At 38.4% G+C, this 16,423-nt stretch overlaps 1 protein-coding gene across 5 annotated transcripts in view; it reads right to left on the bottom strand.

Annotated features, from left to right (window-relative positions):
* Nucleotides 1-8,168, bottom strand: part of Wdr49 (WD repeat domain 49) — a 145,498-nt gene extending 137,330 nt beyond the window's left edge. For 4 of the 5 annotated variants that reach the window (XM_048814360.1, XM_048814365.1, XM_048814362.1 and 1 more), the window contains exons 1-2: nt 8,021-8,168; nt 7,176-7,407 (exon numbers count right to left, since the gene is read on the bottom strand). In XM_048814360.1, the coding sequence (XP_048670317.1) occupies nt 7,176-7,407; nt 8,021-8,022 (234 nt within the window). In that variant the 5' untranslated portion in view covers nt 8,023-8,168. Of the gene's footprint in view, nt 1-7,175; nt 7,408-8,011 lie in introns of all 5 variants that reach the window. The other variant, XM_048814361.1, reaches the window with a different exon arrangement.
* Between the last annotated feature and the right edge of the window lie 8,255 nt (nt 8,169-16,423).

Raw genomic sequence — 16,423 nt, 5'->3', positions numbered from 1 at the left:
TCAGGTGGATTTAGAGAATTAGAGAAAGACGCAAACACACACGGGAGGTTGAGAAGTAGGGAAAACCAGCAGCCCCTGTCGTCCTCAGCAAAGAATGTCAGCACCCAGAAAATTCAGATTCCATCCAAGTATATCCAAAAATGGTGGTGAGATGTGATGAGGGGAGAAGAGACTCCAGGATTTGGTCCTAAACACATATAAGCTACAGCCTTGGGAAAAGGTCAGAAATTATCATCGAAGCTGGTGGTGACTTGATTGGATATTGGCAAAATATGACAAATGTGAGATCCAAATGGCTCAAATCACAGTTCTTACATTGTCCATTTTCTTGCCTAATCTTCAAGAAATTTGAAAAAGCAGCTGTACCATGGTCCACGGGTCCCGCTAAATTGCACTACCGGTGATTAGCAATGGACATCTCTGCCTTCCTTTCTCCTTCCTTTATAGCAAGCTTCTTAGTTGCCTTTTCTGTTCTAGTCCTGGCCAAAGCTCAAAGTTAAAACATTTGCTCCCCCAAATCTCTCTTTATCACCTCCTCTGATCCAGATTCATTTTTATTTATAAGCATCCGTTACAAAAGTACACAGAGAAATTGGAAAAGGCGTGAAGCTATTAGAACTTGCCACAAAGTTCAGCATAAAGGCTGCAGCATTTGGGAAGACACATTTTTTTTTATCTGTACTGACATGGTTTCACTTCCTTGATTTTTGGTTATGACACCGTTTGCAGTCCATCACCCATGAATTTTAACAAGAGAAGCAAAATCACCAAAGAATTCCTCTGCCATCTTCTATTGTGCCAGCTTTAGTGAAATTGGATTTGTCCTCATGCTATCACCTTAATGCTAAGGAAGGAGACCTGCAGAGCTTCACTGATTTTCTGCTGCCACCAAAAATAGATGTTTTGATTCTACTAAGGGAGCTGGGTGAGGAGCACTCTGACCTGCTGCCTTTGTTCAGCAGGTGATGAATTGACTAAGGCTACTGAATGCACTCTTCACTGTATAATAGAGTTATTGATTAAGCTTTACCTGTTTACTTTCTCACAAGTCTCCATCGAGATGCCTTTAGAAAGAAACCAGAATAAAAAAAGCAATGGGATATTCTTATTTTTGCCTTTCATTCTTCAACCCTTCTTTGCATTGATTTTTCTGTAGGCATTGTTGATTATCTGCTGATTATGCATCAACTCCAAGTTAGCAGAGCCTCGACCTGTACACTATTGACTTAACATGCTTGTTTTGTTAATGAAGTCTTTATCTTATTTGATTCTTGTTCCTTAAAGGAGTATCATCCCAAAGGAAGTTTGCGGTCAGTAGAAGTCACCCAAGAGCATGCACTGAAAATGGACAATCTGCCTCTGAGTCCTGGCTCTGACCCATGAGGGAATTCAATTAAATATTTCTGAGTCTCTATTTCCTTATGTGCAACCGGGAAATAAAAATGTCTGCTTTGATTAGGTTTCAGACTGGTGAGAGGATCAAATAACATCATGGTCACAGAAGTGCTTTATAAAAATCTTTCCCCAGATGAAAGGTAATACGTTTTTATTCATCACTTTCACCTTCACTGATTTCCAGAATTTTAGTTCAGTTACAACAAAAGTTACAGGTGATAAAAAAAAAAACATTATGGCAAAGATAAAAGAACAAGAGTCATATAATAGAAATAATGAATAATTGTTTCAGAATATCTAAGACTAGTTGTATGGATTGAACAGTAAGCTTAGTTTTAAACTAAGTCAAAACACAGAATATAATCAGGCACACGGCTCTCCTAACATTACAAATGAAGTATGCTGATTTGTTAGGAGAGATGGAAGGTATTACCCCTAAACTCTAAGAGGATCATTGGCGAGATTTTTTTCTGAGAATACACCTTTCCATACTTCCCTTGCAATTAGGTGTGGCATCTGACCGAGCTTTAGCCAATGAGATAATCTCTACAGGCTCCCCTTTGCTTTCCCATATTTTCTAGCTTGAAGCATGTCAATCTGGGAAAGCAGAAGAGGGAAGAAGCTTAGGTAGGACCTGAATCCCTAATTAGAGCTGTTCACAAATTAGAAATATCTGCTTTCTACTTTACATGAGAAAGAAAGAAATCTCTACCATGTTAGACTGTTATTTATAGCATTGGTTTATTGTAACAAAATACCTGAGGCATCTTATTTAAGAAGTATATAAAGTTTTATTTATTATTCTCAGGTCTGAAGGTTCTAGTCCATGATTGGATGGCTCCATTGGTTTGGGCCTCTGGTGATGGCAGCATATTATGATGAAAATGTGCAGCCAAGCAAACTACTCAGGCACAGAGATAGGAAAAAGTGAGACTGAAAGATGGGGGTCCCACAGTCCCCTTTGAATGTACCCTCAATGACCTAAGGACCTCCTACTAAGCACTACTTCTTAAAGGTTAACAGTATCTCCTCTTATCACCCCTCTGGGTTCCAAGTCTTTGTTATAACACACAGACATTTGGGGGAACATATTCATATTGAAACCATAGTAACATCTGTGTACAACATAATGACATTTTGGTCAAGAATGGACCACATATATGAAGGTGGTCTCATGAGCTTATACCGCTCAATGATGTTGTTGCCATCTTGGTCTGTGTAAGTATACACCATGATGTTCACACAATAATTAAATTGCCTAACAGCGCATTTCTCAGAATAAGTACTGGAACTAGGTGATGCACGATAGTATTAAGTAGAATCTGCAAACCTAAAAAAGACCAAAGATTTTCTAATTTGAAACCTTTTTGAATAACACTGTCTTAATTTTATATTTTAACTATCAGTCTTATCTAAGAAAAATTTTTAAATGATCTTCATGGACTATCTCACATTTTATCAGAGACAACAAAATCTAAATGTTTTGAGAGGAGGGACTAAAACCAATTGAGAAATTTTATTTACATGTTTGAGATTGTGGTGTCTGGGGTGGCAAGAAAAGAAGCAAACGATGAGAATAGTCACAACATGAGGCACACCCCGTAGGTCCTTTTCTTTTGGGTACCTTACTAGTGAACATACAGTGGGCAAAGAGAAGCCCTAGAGACTTCTGGGCCCTTAATAAATTGAAAGGAAGCTTGACAGTTTAGAAAGACGGACAAATCATGGGAAGGTAAAAAAAAGAGGCAAATCTGACCTTCCATATTCCCTTCAAGCTTAGCTTGCCTGGCAGGGTACCAGAATCCTCATCTTTTCTTGTTAAAGCAAAGAATACAGTTCACAGGCCCTGCTATAGGATCTGTCTACAGGAATGGTGGGAATTTTATAAAGATAATCAAGAATGAAGGTACCATAAAATCTATAAATGTAACTATTTTATTACTTTTCAAACACTTGCCAATTTTGTCTCCTGAACTTTTCTGGTCTTTAGAGATTAAAGTATCACCAGAACATTATGTTTAGATTCCATCTACTCCAAAGACATGTTTGTTCCAAGAATTCTCACTGGATGGTCTCTAGGGACTTCCTGCTAGGATTGTAGCCATGTTGTTCTCACACTGAACTATTCTGAGCCTTTCTACTTTGAGCATGAATACCTCCTGTGTTCCATGAGGCTTAGGAGTTTTTGTTTCTACAGAAAGTGGGCTTGGGGAAGTGGTAGCATACAGTAGATAATGCGGGGCCAGTCCCTGCCTCTGCACCTATAGCCTGGCCAGAACAGATATGCCAGGAAGAAACCAGTAGTGAAAAGCAAACTATGCTCCCAGATCAAACAAGCAACAGAGAATCCAGGATCACAGGCAGAACATCCTGGCACTGAAGTCAACAACAGAAAATAAAAGTAAGGAAACTTTGGATGACTACATAACCAGATGCCCAGAAGAAACATTATATATATATACACACACACACACACACACACACACACACACAGCCCCAGTGTGGCCTTCCAAAAATCTCATTTCCCTTACGCCATAATTTTTAATTCTCACCATTCCTATAAAATCATCAACCACACTCAGTCTGTCTCATACAATAGCTGGCGTTTGAAGTTTCTAAGAAAATGTGAAATATTGTTGACATCAAAAATAATATGAACATCCAGAGACCATGTCATTTCTCTAAGCCTTGCAAGTTCTACAAGAAAGTTTGGGTAACAACCATTTTATAATTCTATGAATAATACAAGTTTCACTCCCTTCAGGATGATATATGGCCTTTTGACACCACCACTTGAAAGAAAATTAAGTCCACAAGTTACTTTTCTCATCCTTCTCTCCATGTAACTTCTTTGTTCCAAAGAACAGAACCAAGACATTAATTAGAATCTTTTGCCCACTAATAAAATAAGAAATGGGAGATGGAAAATGATGTGGGTTTATTTTCCATGTCTATGTAACTATTTGCCTTTTCAACACTTATTGCTAACCATTTCCTACCACACACACACACAAAATAACAACAACAACAACAAAAAAAAAAAAAAAAACAGTAGCAAGTATCATTGGAAGCTTAATTTTCTTTAGGAAATAAATAAATTTGAATCAAGATAATGTTAGTGGGCTGGGATTGTAGCTCAGTGGCAGAGCACTTGCCTCCCAAGTATGAGACATTGGGTTCAGTCCTTAGCACCACATGAAAATAAATAAAATAAAGGTATTGTGTCCATCTATAACTAAAAAATATATTTTTTTAAAAAAAAAGATAATGTTAGAGGCCATGGAGTTCAACTTCTACTGGCTAAATATATAACACCTAATGTTAATTGAGAACTTCCCCTGTGTGGCAAGCACTCTTTCAAGAGCTTTCCAAATATTATCTCACTTAATCCTCACACACACACACACACACACACACACACACAAACTGTTATTCCCAGTTAGAAATAAAGGAAACAGATCCAGACATGTTGATGTGCACAAGGTCACATTGTAAGTGGCAAAGCTGTGATTCTGACTCATTTGTACCATTATACAGTGAACATAATAATTTGTTTTATTCCTAAATGTTAATACTAGGACTAATTTGGCATGGGACATTTTATTTAGAGATATATGGAAAACATTCACTGTACAATTCAAAGACCAAACTTCCTGTCTTTCATTAATCCTTGCCCCTGTTATTTAAGGAGATGGACTTCAGCTAACATCTGACAACACTTCAGTCCCAAATAAGCAAGTTGTGTAAAAGCAAAACAAACAAAACAAAATAAGAGATAAAGGAATCTGGTGCCAGAATCATGTGATTTCTAAGAGTGTGTCTTTAACTCTTGGAGCACAAACCACTGTCTCTGGAGCTTCAGCTGCTGAGGACATGCTTTCCTTCGCTGCAGTTTTCCCCTGTGGCCTGTGGACCTCGCACTTGTGACAGATGGCTGCATTTCATTGGAATCATCCAGCATATCATCTTCTCGAGGTGTCCATGCTGTGTTTGGAATTCACATTTACTCAAGGGTCTCACTCTTAGTATTGGCTATACACTTGTCACTAGATTGTTCCTGTCTATCTCTGTTGAATGGTTTAAAAATGGATGAGCTTCATTGTTTCTTGAAAGTACACCTGCAAAGCTCGGTTGGGGAAAAAAAAATTGTCATAGACTCTTTGTTCACAGAAGCTCTGAACTGCATCCTTTTCTTCCTTTGAGTCCATCAGCATCTGCTTTTCCAACTGGTAATTTCAAAATTAGTGGTCCAACTTTGATAGGTTGAATCTGTAGTTTGAAAAGACACCCACTCCCAACCCTCTGCGGTAGTTCCAATAACACATCAACGTTATGATGTTAACTCTCCTAAAAGACTCTAACATTCAAATTCTTTGTGTTCTTAACAGCAGAACAAAACTGCCATATATCTTTCTGAAGTTAAAGTCATCCTAATCCATTGTTACATTTTTCTGATTGTCCTCAAGCTGTCAAAATGCTGGCTATGTCTATCAAAATATGCCAAATTCATTTGAAGGCATTGAGTATGGAGTAGCACTGAAATCTTTCAGACAAAATGCAGTTAGAAAAATAGCAAATACATAAAGGTTAAAATGAGGAAAAGTATAAGACGGAGGATATCTTTGCTCCTAAATATGATAGATTCTATTATAAAGAAGTGATCTATATTATTGGGACATCAATTTATTAACGAAGAATCTAAGTTGTTATATACAAAAATGGGGTATAGCAGAATTTTAATGGTTAGCAACTCTTTTTGGCTCTTGTTATCTTTCTTTCTTTTCTTTTCTTTTTCTTTTTTCTTTTTTTTTTTTTTTTTTTTTTTTTTGATAGTTTAAAGACTAAACTACCAGTTACAGGTTAATATAATTGTTACATTTCATGTTTTATAAATTTCAAGGTTGTATTGCAAAATATTATATGTCTATTTCAAACTAATATGGATATTCCAAGCACCCCTTTGGGGACTTTATGAAGCCCTAAGATCATATTTTAGTGAATATAATGAAACAGAAAGGATGGAGGCTCAGGTCTACCTAAATTACACAGCACAGAGGGCATTTCTTCCTACCCACATTTGAAACTAAAACCACTTTGATATATGCTGTTCATTATGCATAGCTGCAGAATTTCAAATTAATTAACTAAGATAGGGAAAAGGAAATTATTCATTTGTAGTTAAGTTCCTACGGTTTATTTTCTATGTGGAATTAAAATGAAAACTTCTAATTTTATTTTATGGGCATTGCTCCAGGATTTACAAGAAGCATGAAAGGCAGGACTCTCATATGGGATCTTGGGGACAACAAAATGCCAAAATCAGTTTTGAAAAAGAGTTGTGACAATCCAGGTGAGGCAGGAGAGAGTTTTTGTAAACCGGATGTTCAAATTTGTATTTATTTAGTTTTATGTATATACCAAATACAAGAACAGTTACTGAGGGTTATCTCAGTAATCTGGCTTTTCTCATTTATAACCAAATTTTTGGTTTCCCCAAAATATGTTGATTTCAAAAACAAATGTTGTCCAAGAATAAATTGTCCTTCTTTGACAAAATTCATGTGCAGCAATTTCAAACTAAGTATTATTATTCATCCCAAAGAACTGAGGGATAAAGTTAACAAGTACATGATGTTAAAGCTGGGTCTCATTATTTTCAATTCCCTGCTGTAATCATTAAATATATTAAAAATACTTTTTTAAAAGAAGCCTCTTTCTGATTCATCCTAGTGTCCTTTGTGAACAACTCAAACTCTCTGGTCTACAAGCATGACGCTTACCTCGAAGGCCCTCTGTATCTTCACAAAGTCATCCACGCTGAGCTGGTTTTCAAGCAGGCCTGTGCCATAGTCTCTATCTATAGTCACATTTTCTGTCCTCTCTGGGCTCTTTGGCTCAGGCTGGGAGCCAGTGCTTAAATCAAGTGCAGCATTTTGGTAACTCATCATAGCTTCACCTCTTTGGGGGCCTTCAATTCTTTCTGAGGCTTTTTTTCCCGATTTCAACAGGTGCCTTTGAAAAGAAACTCAATTTAGAATAGCATTCCAAAAAGAGGGCTGGGGATATAGCTCAGTTGGTAAATTGTTTGTCTCACATACACAAGTCCTTGGGTTCGATCCCCAGTACCAAAACAAACAAAAAAAATTTTACAAAAGAGCTGGGCATGGTGGCACACACCTGTGATCCCAGTGGCTTGGGAGCCTGAGGCAGGAGGATCGTGAGTTCAAAGCCAGCCTCAGCAAAAGTGAGGCACTAAGCAACTCAGTGAGACCCTGTCTCTAAATAAAATATAAAATAGGGCTGTGGATGTGACTCAGTGGTCAAATGGCCCTGAGTTCAATCCCTGGTCCCCACCCGCCCCCCATAAAAAGCACCACCCTTTCAAGGCATATCATTAGAAGGCAAAATGTCTAAGCCAAGGTAGGAAATGAAAATCCTCGATCCCCTCCCACGCTTAGTTCCATAGTTTATTTTAAAACCCATAGTCCCCTTCTTTGTACTGTTTGATTAAAAATGTGTAAAGCTTCCCATAATTACAGCCACTGACACTGAAACACCTTCAGATCCTCATTTAAATGCATTAGAAAAGTAACTCCTCAAGATCTCTGTGGCTAACCTTGCTTACATTAATAAGTTGTGGTTTTCGACTCCATTTTCTTGTCTGGGGACATTAGAGGACGAAGCTGCAAAGTTCCCCCACTGGTGAAGTCCCTGCCCCTGAAGGCCACCTTCCCAGCAATGTGGAGTTGTTTTGTTTCATCTGTTTCTGAGGCCTTTGTATGTTTCCTGGCAACCAGCATCAAACCAGCCCAAACTTTTCCTCCCCAACTAATGAGTGAACTGAAGGTTTGAATGCACAATCTTCGTGCTGAGTTATTTTTTAAAGGAACAGGTCAGCAAACTCATATTTGTATAAAACTACATCCTGTATGATATGAAGACAATTTTTAAACCTATTTTCTAGGAAGCATATCTGGAAACAATGTGATTAGGCCAGGAAGGAAGCATGGCATGAGATTCCGGAATTTTATGTTTTTCACACAGAAAGTATTTCTTCTCATCTATTACAAATTTATTCCTTATATCCTCTTTGTCTTTTCGATTTATATATAACAAGGATGACTCAAAAAAAAGCTTTCAACTCATTGAAAAATGAGTTGGAAAAAAAAATGAAGTATAATGTAACATGATAAATCACTGGTTCAGCTAATACAAATACAAAGGAACTGGGCACAGGGATGCACCCCTGCAATCCCAGTTATTCGACTCAGAAGGCTGAGGCAGGAGGATTATAAATTCAAGGTCAGCCTCAGCAACTTAGTGAGACCCTGTCTCAAAATAAAAAATGAAAAGGGCTGGGGATGTAACTCAGTGGCAGAGCACCACTAGATTCAATACCAAGTACTGCAGAAATAAAAAAAAAAAAAGAAAGAAAGAAAAAAAGAAGATGAAAAAAAGAGGAAAACTAACTTTTTTTGAATACTTACCAAGATCCAGCCACTATACTATTCACTTTGTACTCCTTATCTTGTTTAAAATTTACAAACCTATACAAGGCAGATATAATCATTCTCCCCCATTTTATGGATGAAATGGCAAAGAAAATGACGGAGGCCACACAGGAACATTAGTCAGATGTGGAATGCAGCAGAATGCCTCACAAGCTTGAGAGCCTGCATGATAGCTGAATGTCCTTTTTGCACCCTCTTTTCATCTTTGTAAATTGAAAAGTTGGCCATGGATACTCTCTTGGGTTACTTCCAGCTAAGGGTCTATGAGCTGGTGTCCACTAGGTATGTGGACATACACAGTGCATTTCCTAGGAAGGAGATGAAGCCTTCCTGCAAGCATTTCTGTTGAATGAAAAAGTAGAAAAAGTAAAATTCACTCTGCATCCATTAACACATTCATATAGTTTCCCATTGTTTGTTCAATCATTCATTAAGAACCATCGAGTCAGGAGCTATGGCACACGCCTATAATCCCAGAGGATTGGGAGGTTGAGACAGGAGGATTGCAAATTCAAAGCCAGCTTCAGCAAAACTGAGGAACTAAGCAACTCAGTGAGACTCTGTCTCTAAATGCAATACAAAATAGGGCTCAGGATGTGGCTTAGTGGTCCAGTGCCCCTGAGTTCAAACCCTGGTACACTGCCCCCAACCCCGGAAAACAACAACAACAACAAAAAAAAACAAAACAAAAAAAAGCAAGCCATTGAGTTGGTTTCTTCTCTTAAGGAGATTATAGTCTGGTAGGAGCAATTACCTGCTTAATTCATCCTCCAGGCCAGTTCCAACCTCTTGCTCTTTATAATGCTGTGTTGAGAAGGATTCTGAAGTCATCGATAGTCTAAGAGGAAAGGACAGTATTACAGATTATAGACATGTATCATGGACACAGAAAGATGGTGGAGGAACAGATTTACCACAAATTTGCCTTTCCTGGCTTAACATTCATGGAAGTTAGGAAAACATTTTTAAGACCTACTAATATAAATTCCCCTAAGTTATCTCACATGGTAACAAAATTTTTCTTTCTACCAACCTAGTGAGTAAATGAATAAGAGTTTAATTCAGCTGGATCAGCCTCATAAATGTTTATAATATATTTTTATAGTGAGATTGTGCAGAATTGGGCTTAGTAGTTCAGTAACAGATACTAATGAGGGAAAGAAGAGGAAATAGAAAGAAAGAAAAAAAAAAAAACATTCTATGAAGCTTCCCCAGGAGAGGCAGGTATCCCACTGGCTGATAATGCAAAATTTTCTAATTATTCTAAGACCGGCAAGCTGCCTGGCCTAGTTAGCTTCCATAAAGATGCAGCTCTAAACGTTTTCATTAGTCAAGACAGGAAAGTATAATGAGCAGCTAACAAATTACAGTAGAAGTTAATCAATTGACACAGTTTTCTTTCTGTAAAATTATGGCATTAGAAATAATTCTTGATGGTAAACTCTTCAATGCTCTAACCTTTGTCTGTATCTGTGTGGCGAATTTTCAGGTTAAATTTCTGCAACACTCTAAAATCCATGACATGACCGCAGAAATTCACGTCCTTGCTCACTGGGAATCAATTAGGACTTGGTGAAAGGCTGCCCCATGACCAGTCCACTACTAGGCTCTACAGGGGATGTCACAGGGCTGAAGCAGTCTGGGCTGTCAAATGTTGATAGTTTAGTCTCAGGAGAGAGGGAACAAGTTGACACTTGCTCCCTTCTCCTGTAGGGACAGGCCAATGTTTGTTAGATCTGTTAGCACCAAGCACCCAAATGTGCCAAGTTAGCTGGTTCATCCACTGGCCTTTGTTTTCTTTGAAACCAAGGAACTGAATAATTCTCCCACTGAGCTCACACCAGGTCTGGGTCCTTCTGCCAACTCCCCACTCCATCCCCAAATCCCTGCCTTCTGCTCGCATAATTGATCCCTGCTAACATCAATACAGGTCTCCCCTTTCCATCCATGTCGTAGCTTCTTCTTACTAAAATTCTTTACCTTTGCCTAGAATTCTCTATCTCCTCCTTTGAACTGTCACCTGTTTCCTCTTTCTAACCCATTTCCCATCATGGTAAGTTGAGTTTCTTCTTGCCTTAGTTTCTTTCTCTCTCTGGGCTGGAAGAAGACTATCTTCCCACAGTCTTCTTGCCTCTTGAACCCAGGCCTTCCCCACAGGATCCCAGTGACCAAAATCTGCAATTGAAAGGCAACCTCCTCCCAGAGCCCAGCGTGAAGCACCAGCCCACCTGGGGCACCTCATGAACCCTTAATAAATATTAGTTTCTTTGCTTCCTTGTTCCTAATCTTCCCAGTGAGAATTAATTACTCCTTCCTCTCTGCAACCGCAGCATTTTTTTTAATCCTTTAACCACAGCACTTTTTCTTTCTGCCTTGTAATACAATTAGTTGTCTGTGTATCCCTCTCTCCCACCAGATTAACTCCCTAGGAACAGCAATGATACCCCACTAATGCCTGTAGCCTCATGCTGCCCAACACAGAGCTTTGCATAAACTGTACAGCAGTACAGTGATGTAATGCTCATTTGTATGAAAGCATAGGCAGAAGCAGCCTTCACTGCAAACTTGAGTTACCCAACAGTGAGGGGTCCTGGAAGATAGGTGGCACCAAGTCAGAAAACGAGGCACGATTCTTTGAAAACAGAAAAACATGAAGAGAAAACTGAGATGGGCTTTTTCTTTTTTATGATAGTGCTCCCCTAAGATTTTATTTTTAATTAATTAATTTTTTTTTTAGTTACATACAACCGCAGGATACAACCTGACATAATCACAAAGGTGTGGGACTCAACCTGCTCCACTTCAATCCCCAGCACTTCCCTCTAGCCTCCCTCCTATCTCCTACTCCCACACCCCTCCCTCCACTACACCCATCCACAGTAAACTCATTAAAAAAAAAAAAGTAAACTGCAAATGGATTGAAGAGATTGGGTTTTTAAGCCATTTCAAGTATTCAAGCACTTTTGAAGTCTTTATTTTTATACATACAGATCTGGTATAAAATGCAAATAAGGGTTGAGGCTCTGCTCTGTTCCTGACCCTGCCCTAAGCACCAGAAAAGCAAAGGTGAGATCCATCTCTGTGCCCACCATTGTTCATGTAACAGTAAATGTTGGGTTTAGATTAATCCTGTCTTTTGGGAAACCTTAGAAAGCAGGTTCTTTGTTAACCATAGGCACATACATGTTAGCCTTTTTGACCTACTGAGAAATTTTTAGAGTAACAAGATTATATTTTTATAGCAGCAATCCTCAGACTTTTCAAGGATTTGAAGACAGAATTCATGAAATATTTATATCCCCAAATAACTGTATATACATAATTTCACAATAAATTATATACCATCATATGTAAATCTCTAGTCCAAGCAAATAGTAGTAGTTAAACATATATTTACATATTCATATATCCATATATGGAAGCAAAATGTAAAATCAAGAGAAAAATCTTAATAATTGATTTCACTGTTTTTACTTATTTGAAAAAAGGTCCCTGTGACTATTATGGTTTGGATATGAGGTGTCCCCCCAAAACGCCTGTCTTAATGCAGAAATGTCCACAGATGAAATGATTGCATGGAGTAACTGGGCTGTAACCTAGGCTGGTGGAGTGTCCACTGGCAGCATGCCCTGGAGGACTTAACCTTTCCTGCAGCCCCTTCCCCTTCTCTCTCTTTGCTTCCAGGCCACCAGAAGATCAGTGGCTCTCCTTTGGCACAGTCTTTTGCTATGACGTGATGTTCTGCCTTACCTAAGGACTAGAGCAATGGACTTGGCCCACCACAGACTGAATCTCTGAATCCATGATCCAAAATAAACTTTTCCTCCTCTAGGTTGTTCTTATCAGGTATTTTTTTTCACAGCAAAACAAAGCTGACTAACAGTGATTTTTATCAGTAGGCACCTAGGATCCACTGAATTTAATATTGAGAACTAGTGCTTAGAAATATTCTTAGGTTCAGTCTGTTTGTGAGAGTTCTCATGGGCATCCCCAATCACAAATCACTTTGAGATGCTCTGTAACACGTGCTTCTCTTTGAAATCAATGTCTTTGTTCCCAGTGCTGTGTGGTTCTTTGGGTCAACAGCAGGGTTTTCACTAGGGGGCCACTTACTGGGCAATTACTGTGAACTAGGTTACCAATTTTTTCTTACATTCCCTTGCTAAGAGAACACTGCATTCTATTCTACTTGGAGCTTTCGAACAGTTTGTCAAAATCGCTTTGATATTGAACACTTGCATCCATGTATAGAACCACTAAAAAATAGTCATAAAATCATTGCCTGAAAGGAGTCAATGAGAATCCAGTGAGCGTGTATGGATTGCCTTGTTGAATCGACCAAAATATGTAGATTGGTAATGAACAATTATTGAGTTCCTTGTATATGTCAAACACTGTGGTAAGGACTTTCACAAATGTTATTTTATTTAAATCTCATGATATCCCTAAAAGATACTTACTATTTTCTTTCTTTTTTTTTAATTGACGAGAGAACTAAAGAAAATTAAGTATCTCATCCAATTTTCATACAACTTGCAAATTGTGTAATGCAATAATACCAGTGGAATGAGGCTAGTTCTTTTGCAAATAATTACATGTATTATTTCAATTTACATGTATTATTTCAATCAATTCTCCTGAAAACTCCATGCTATGGACACTTTTTTTTTTTTAATAAAGAAACTGAAGCTTAGCCAGGTTGCATAACTTGTCCAGGATCACCCAGCAAAGTAAAACAAAACAAAGCTGGAATTCAAACTCCAGATATGTCCATGCACTTCATAATATTAAGCTCTGTGTAGCATAATCTGTGCTGAATACCAAGAAGTGCGAAAAGTAATCAAGTCAAAGTGTTTCAGAATTTGGAGTCAGAATTCCAGGTTCAAGTTTGGGTTCTCTCCTTTTCATTCCTGTAATCTTGAATCAGATCGAGTCAATTCCCAAAGTGAAGATTGAAATATTGTTTCTCTCCTAGAATGGTTTTGAGGGTAAAATTACCTAAGAAAGATAAATTTCTTGCAACCTCAGGGAGCTCAGGTGGGGCTTCTCAGAGGGATTGGAATACTGCAATCATGAAACAGAATAAAGCCAGGTTAACCCACATCATGGCATTTCCCACTGAAGCTGAGATTCTGTAATCATTTTCATTGTTTCTAGAAAGGTCTTATGTCTGAATGCATCCCAGAGAGCAATGCTATATCAATATTTCAAGATTATGCAAAGATTGTGTTTGTGTGGTGGAGGTCGGGGAGGAGGTGGTTATTACTTTGCAAAAACATTTTCTGCCTAAGGGTTAGTCGTCAGAGTTAATGAAAATACAGAAGTCTTCCCTAAGAAGACCTGTTTTGCTTGGCACTGTATCAATCTATTTTTAATAACAGCAGAAATGATACCAAATATAGTGTAACTACTCTCTGTTATGTGTCTGAATCCCTTGAATCAGATATTTTGTTTATATAGTATTAAAAACTCTATTCTAGAAGAGAAGTGAACTTTAATTCGATATGGACTTACTTTTAACTTAGTCCCAACGGAAGATCTATAGACATTTGCATGTCTTATGGATGCACACATACAAGCACAGAAAGACAGGGAGAATGAGAGGTGGAGGGAGAGAGAGAAATAAACTTGCAAGAGTGTAAGACTGGGAATTTCTCAGACAGGTTGCCTCACAAAGGGGGATTATGGGAAGTTTCAGAGCTTCAAGTAAGTACTGGCCACTGACTAGAGTAGTAGAAGGATAAAATGGAGATTCAAATATTTCTGAAATGGACAAAAGATAATAGGACAACAGTTTTCACTTTAGAGTCAGGAGACCTGGATTTTGGTGCAGCCTCCACCGTGTTGGTATGACTCTGGAGGCCTACCATCTTTGGCTTCAGTTTCCAAGGTTATAAATGGAAATAATTGTTCATTCATTCATATTTCAAGTAATCACTTTGAAGCTCAAATGTGATCACGTCTGTGCAAATATGTGCTAACCAGAAAGGACTATGGAAATATTTATATAGTGGTTGATTGTTTCTTTCATTTAATAATAGTTTTTATGTTACTTAACATGTGGGGCTTCACTCTGGTAACGCCAATAGCTATCAGCAATGAGTCCTAACATTAGGGAGCATAAAGTCTACAGAACACCTTAAATGATACAGATGAAATACTACATGATTTTATTTAAGATAAACATTACTTAACTACAGTTGAGGAGGCTTGGTGGATGGAGCCAAGGTGGTTTTGGAAGAGATCACTTTGGAGTTTGTGTTGTGGCCGAAATTTTGAATTGTCAAAATGCATAAGTTGATGTCCTGAGCCCCAGTATCTCAGAACATGACCTTTTTCGGAGAGTAATTGCAGATATAATTATATTAAGGAGGTCCCACTGGAATAGGGCCCCTGACACAATATGAGCAATGTCCACATAGAAAGGGGACATTCATTTGTAAATACATACACTGTAGTTCCATTGCTCTAAATCAAGGAACTAACAGAAACTGAGAGCAGCCAGAAGCAGATCCTTTCCTAGTGCCTTGAAGGGCATGTGGTCCTGCTGATACTGCCAGTTATCTGTGTCCTGCTTCCCCACATGTTGAAGTTTGAACATTAGAGAATCATGAAGAGGAAAGCATAAAAGCAGGGCTTATTTAAAAAGGGGTAACATAGACTTCTCCTGCAAGGAAGAAGGGGGCCATAGCTGGTATCCCAAGAAGGGAGGTGTTCTGACCTTTTTATATGTCCAAGGCTTTCTTTGTTCTCCTGCCCTCTTGCCCTTATCTTTCTACTTCCCAAGTAGGTGACCAGGCCCAGGAATGCTGATGGGAGGGCCAAAAGGTGGGAAACAGGTGGGTTGAAGGGGGAAGGGCAGGATGGAGCAGCCAAAGCCACATAACATCCTTATAGCTCCCTGTAGGGAGGGGCAATTCCTGGGACAGGTTACCTTGGCAACAGGTTGGAGCTGGGGCAGGTTCTTGATAAGGGCAGAGAAAGGGCTCTGAAGGAATTAACATTTCAATCCCTCAGGGGACAGTCTCCTACTTGCCAGACTCACTCAAAATTGGCCTCCTTGATCCCACCTGACTGGAGTATACTGACTGCCTGTCTAATTCTGGCTTCACTGCTGAGGCCTGATGACGGACTTCTACCTCCACAACCAAGACACAATGAATTACTGTTGTTCAAGCCATTGACTTTGTGGTACATGATTGTGACAGCCCTTGTAAATGAATTTTGTTGGTTATATGGAAATACAAGAAAAACAGTTGATGGGTAGAAATGTGTGGCGCTAATGCGTAACACTATTATTAAACTTACATCAAATATTAATATACACAATTATTTTAATACAATGATATAATATTAAGGACCTAGAACAGTGTGTGGCACATAGTAGGCACCAAATAAATATTGATTGAATGAATGCTTTAAAAAACAAAAAGGAGTTCACAGAATAAGGAATGAATTGGCATCAAATATAGTTTTATTTTTTTTTTTTTATTTTTTTTTTTTGTTGTTGTAATGTC

The sequence above is a fragment of the Marmota marmota genome, unplaced genomic scaffold (genome assembly GCF_001458135.2).
Source record: "Marmota marmota marmota unplaced genomic scaffold, marMar, whole genome shotgun sequence".
Taxonomy (NCBI): domain Eukaryota; kingdom Metazoa; phylum Chordata; class Mammalia; order Rodentia; family Sciuridae; genus Marmota; species Marmota marmota.
Note: the sequence above shows the minus strand (reverse complement) of the source record. Positions and strands in the feature narration are given on the sequence as shown.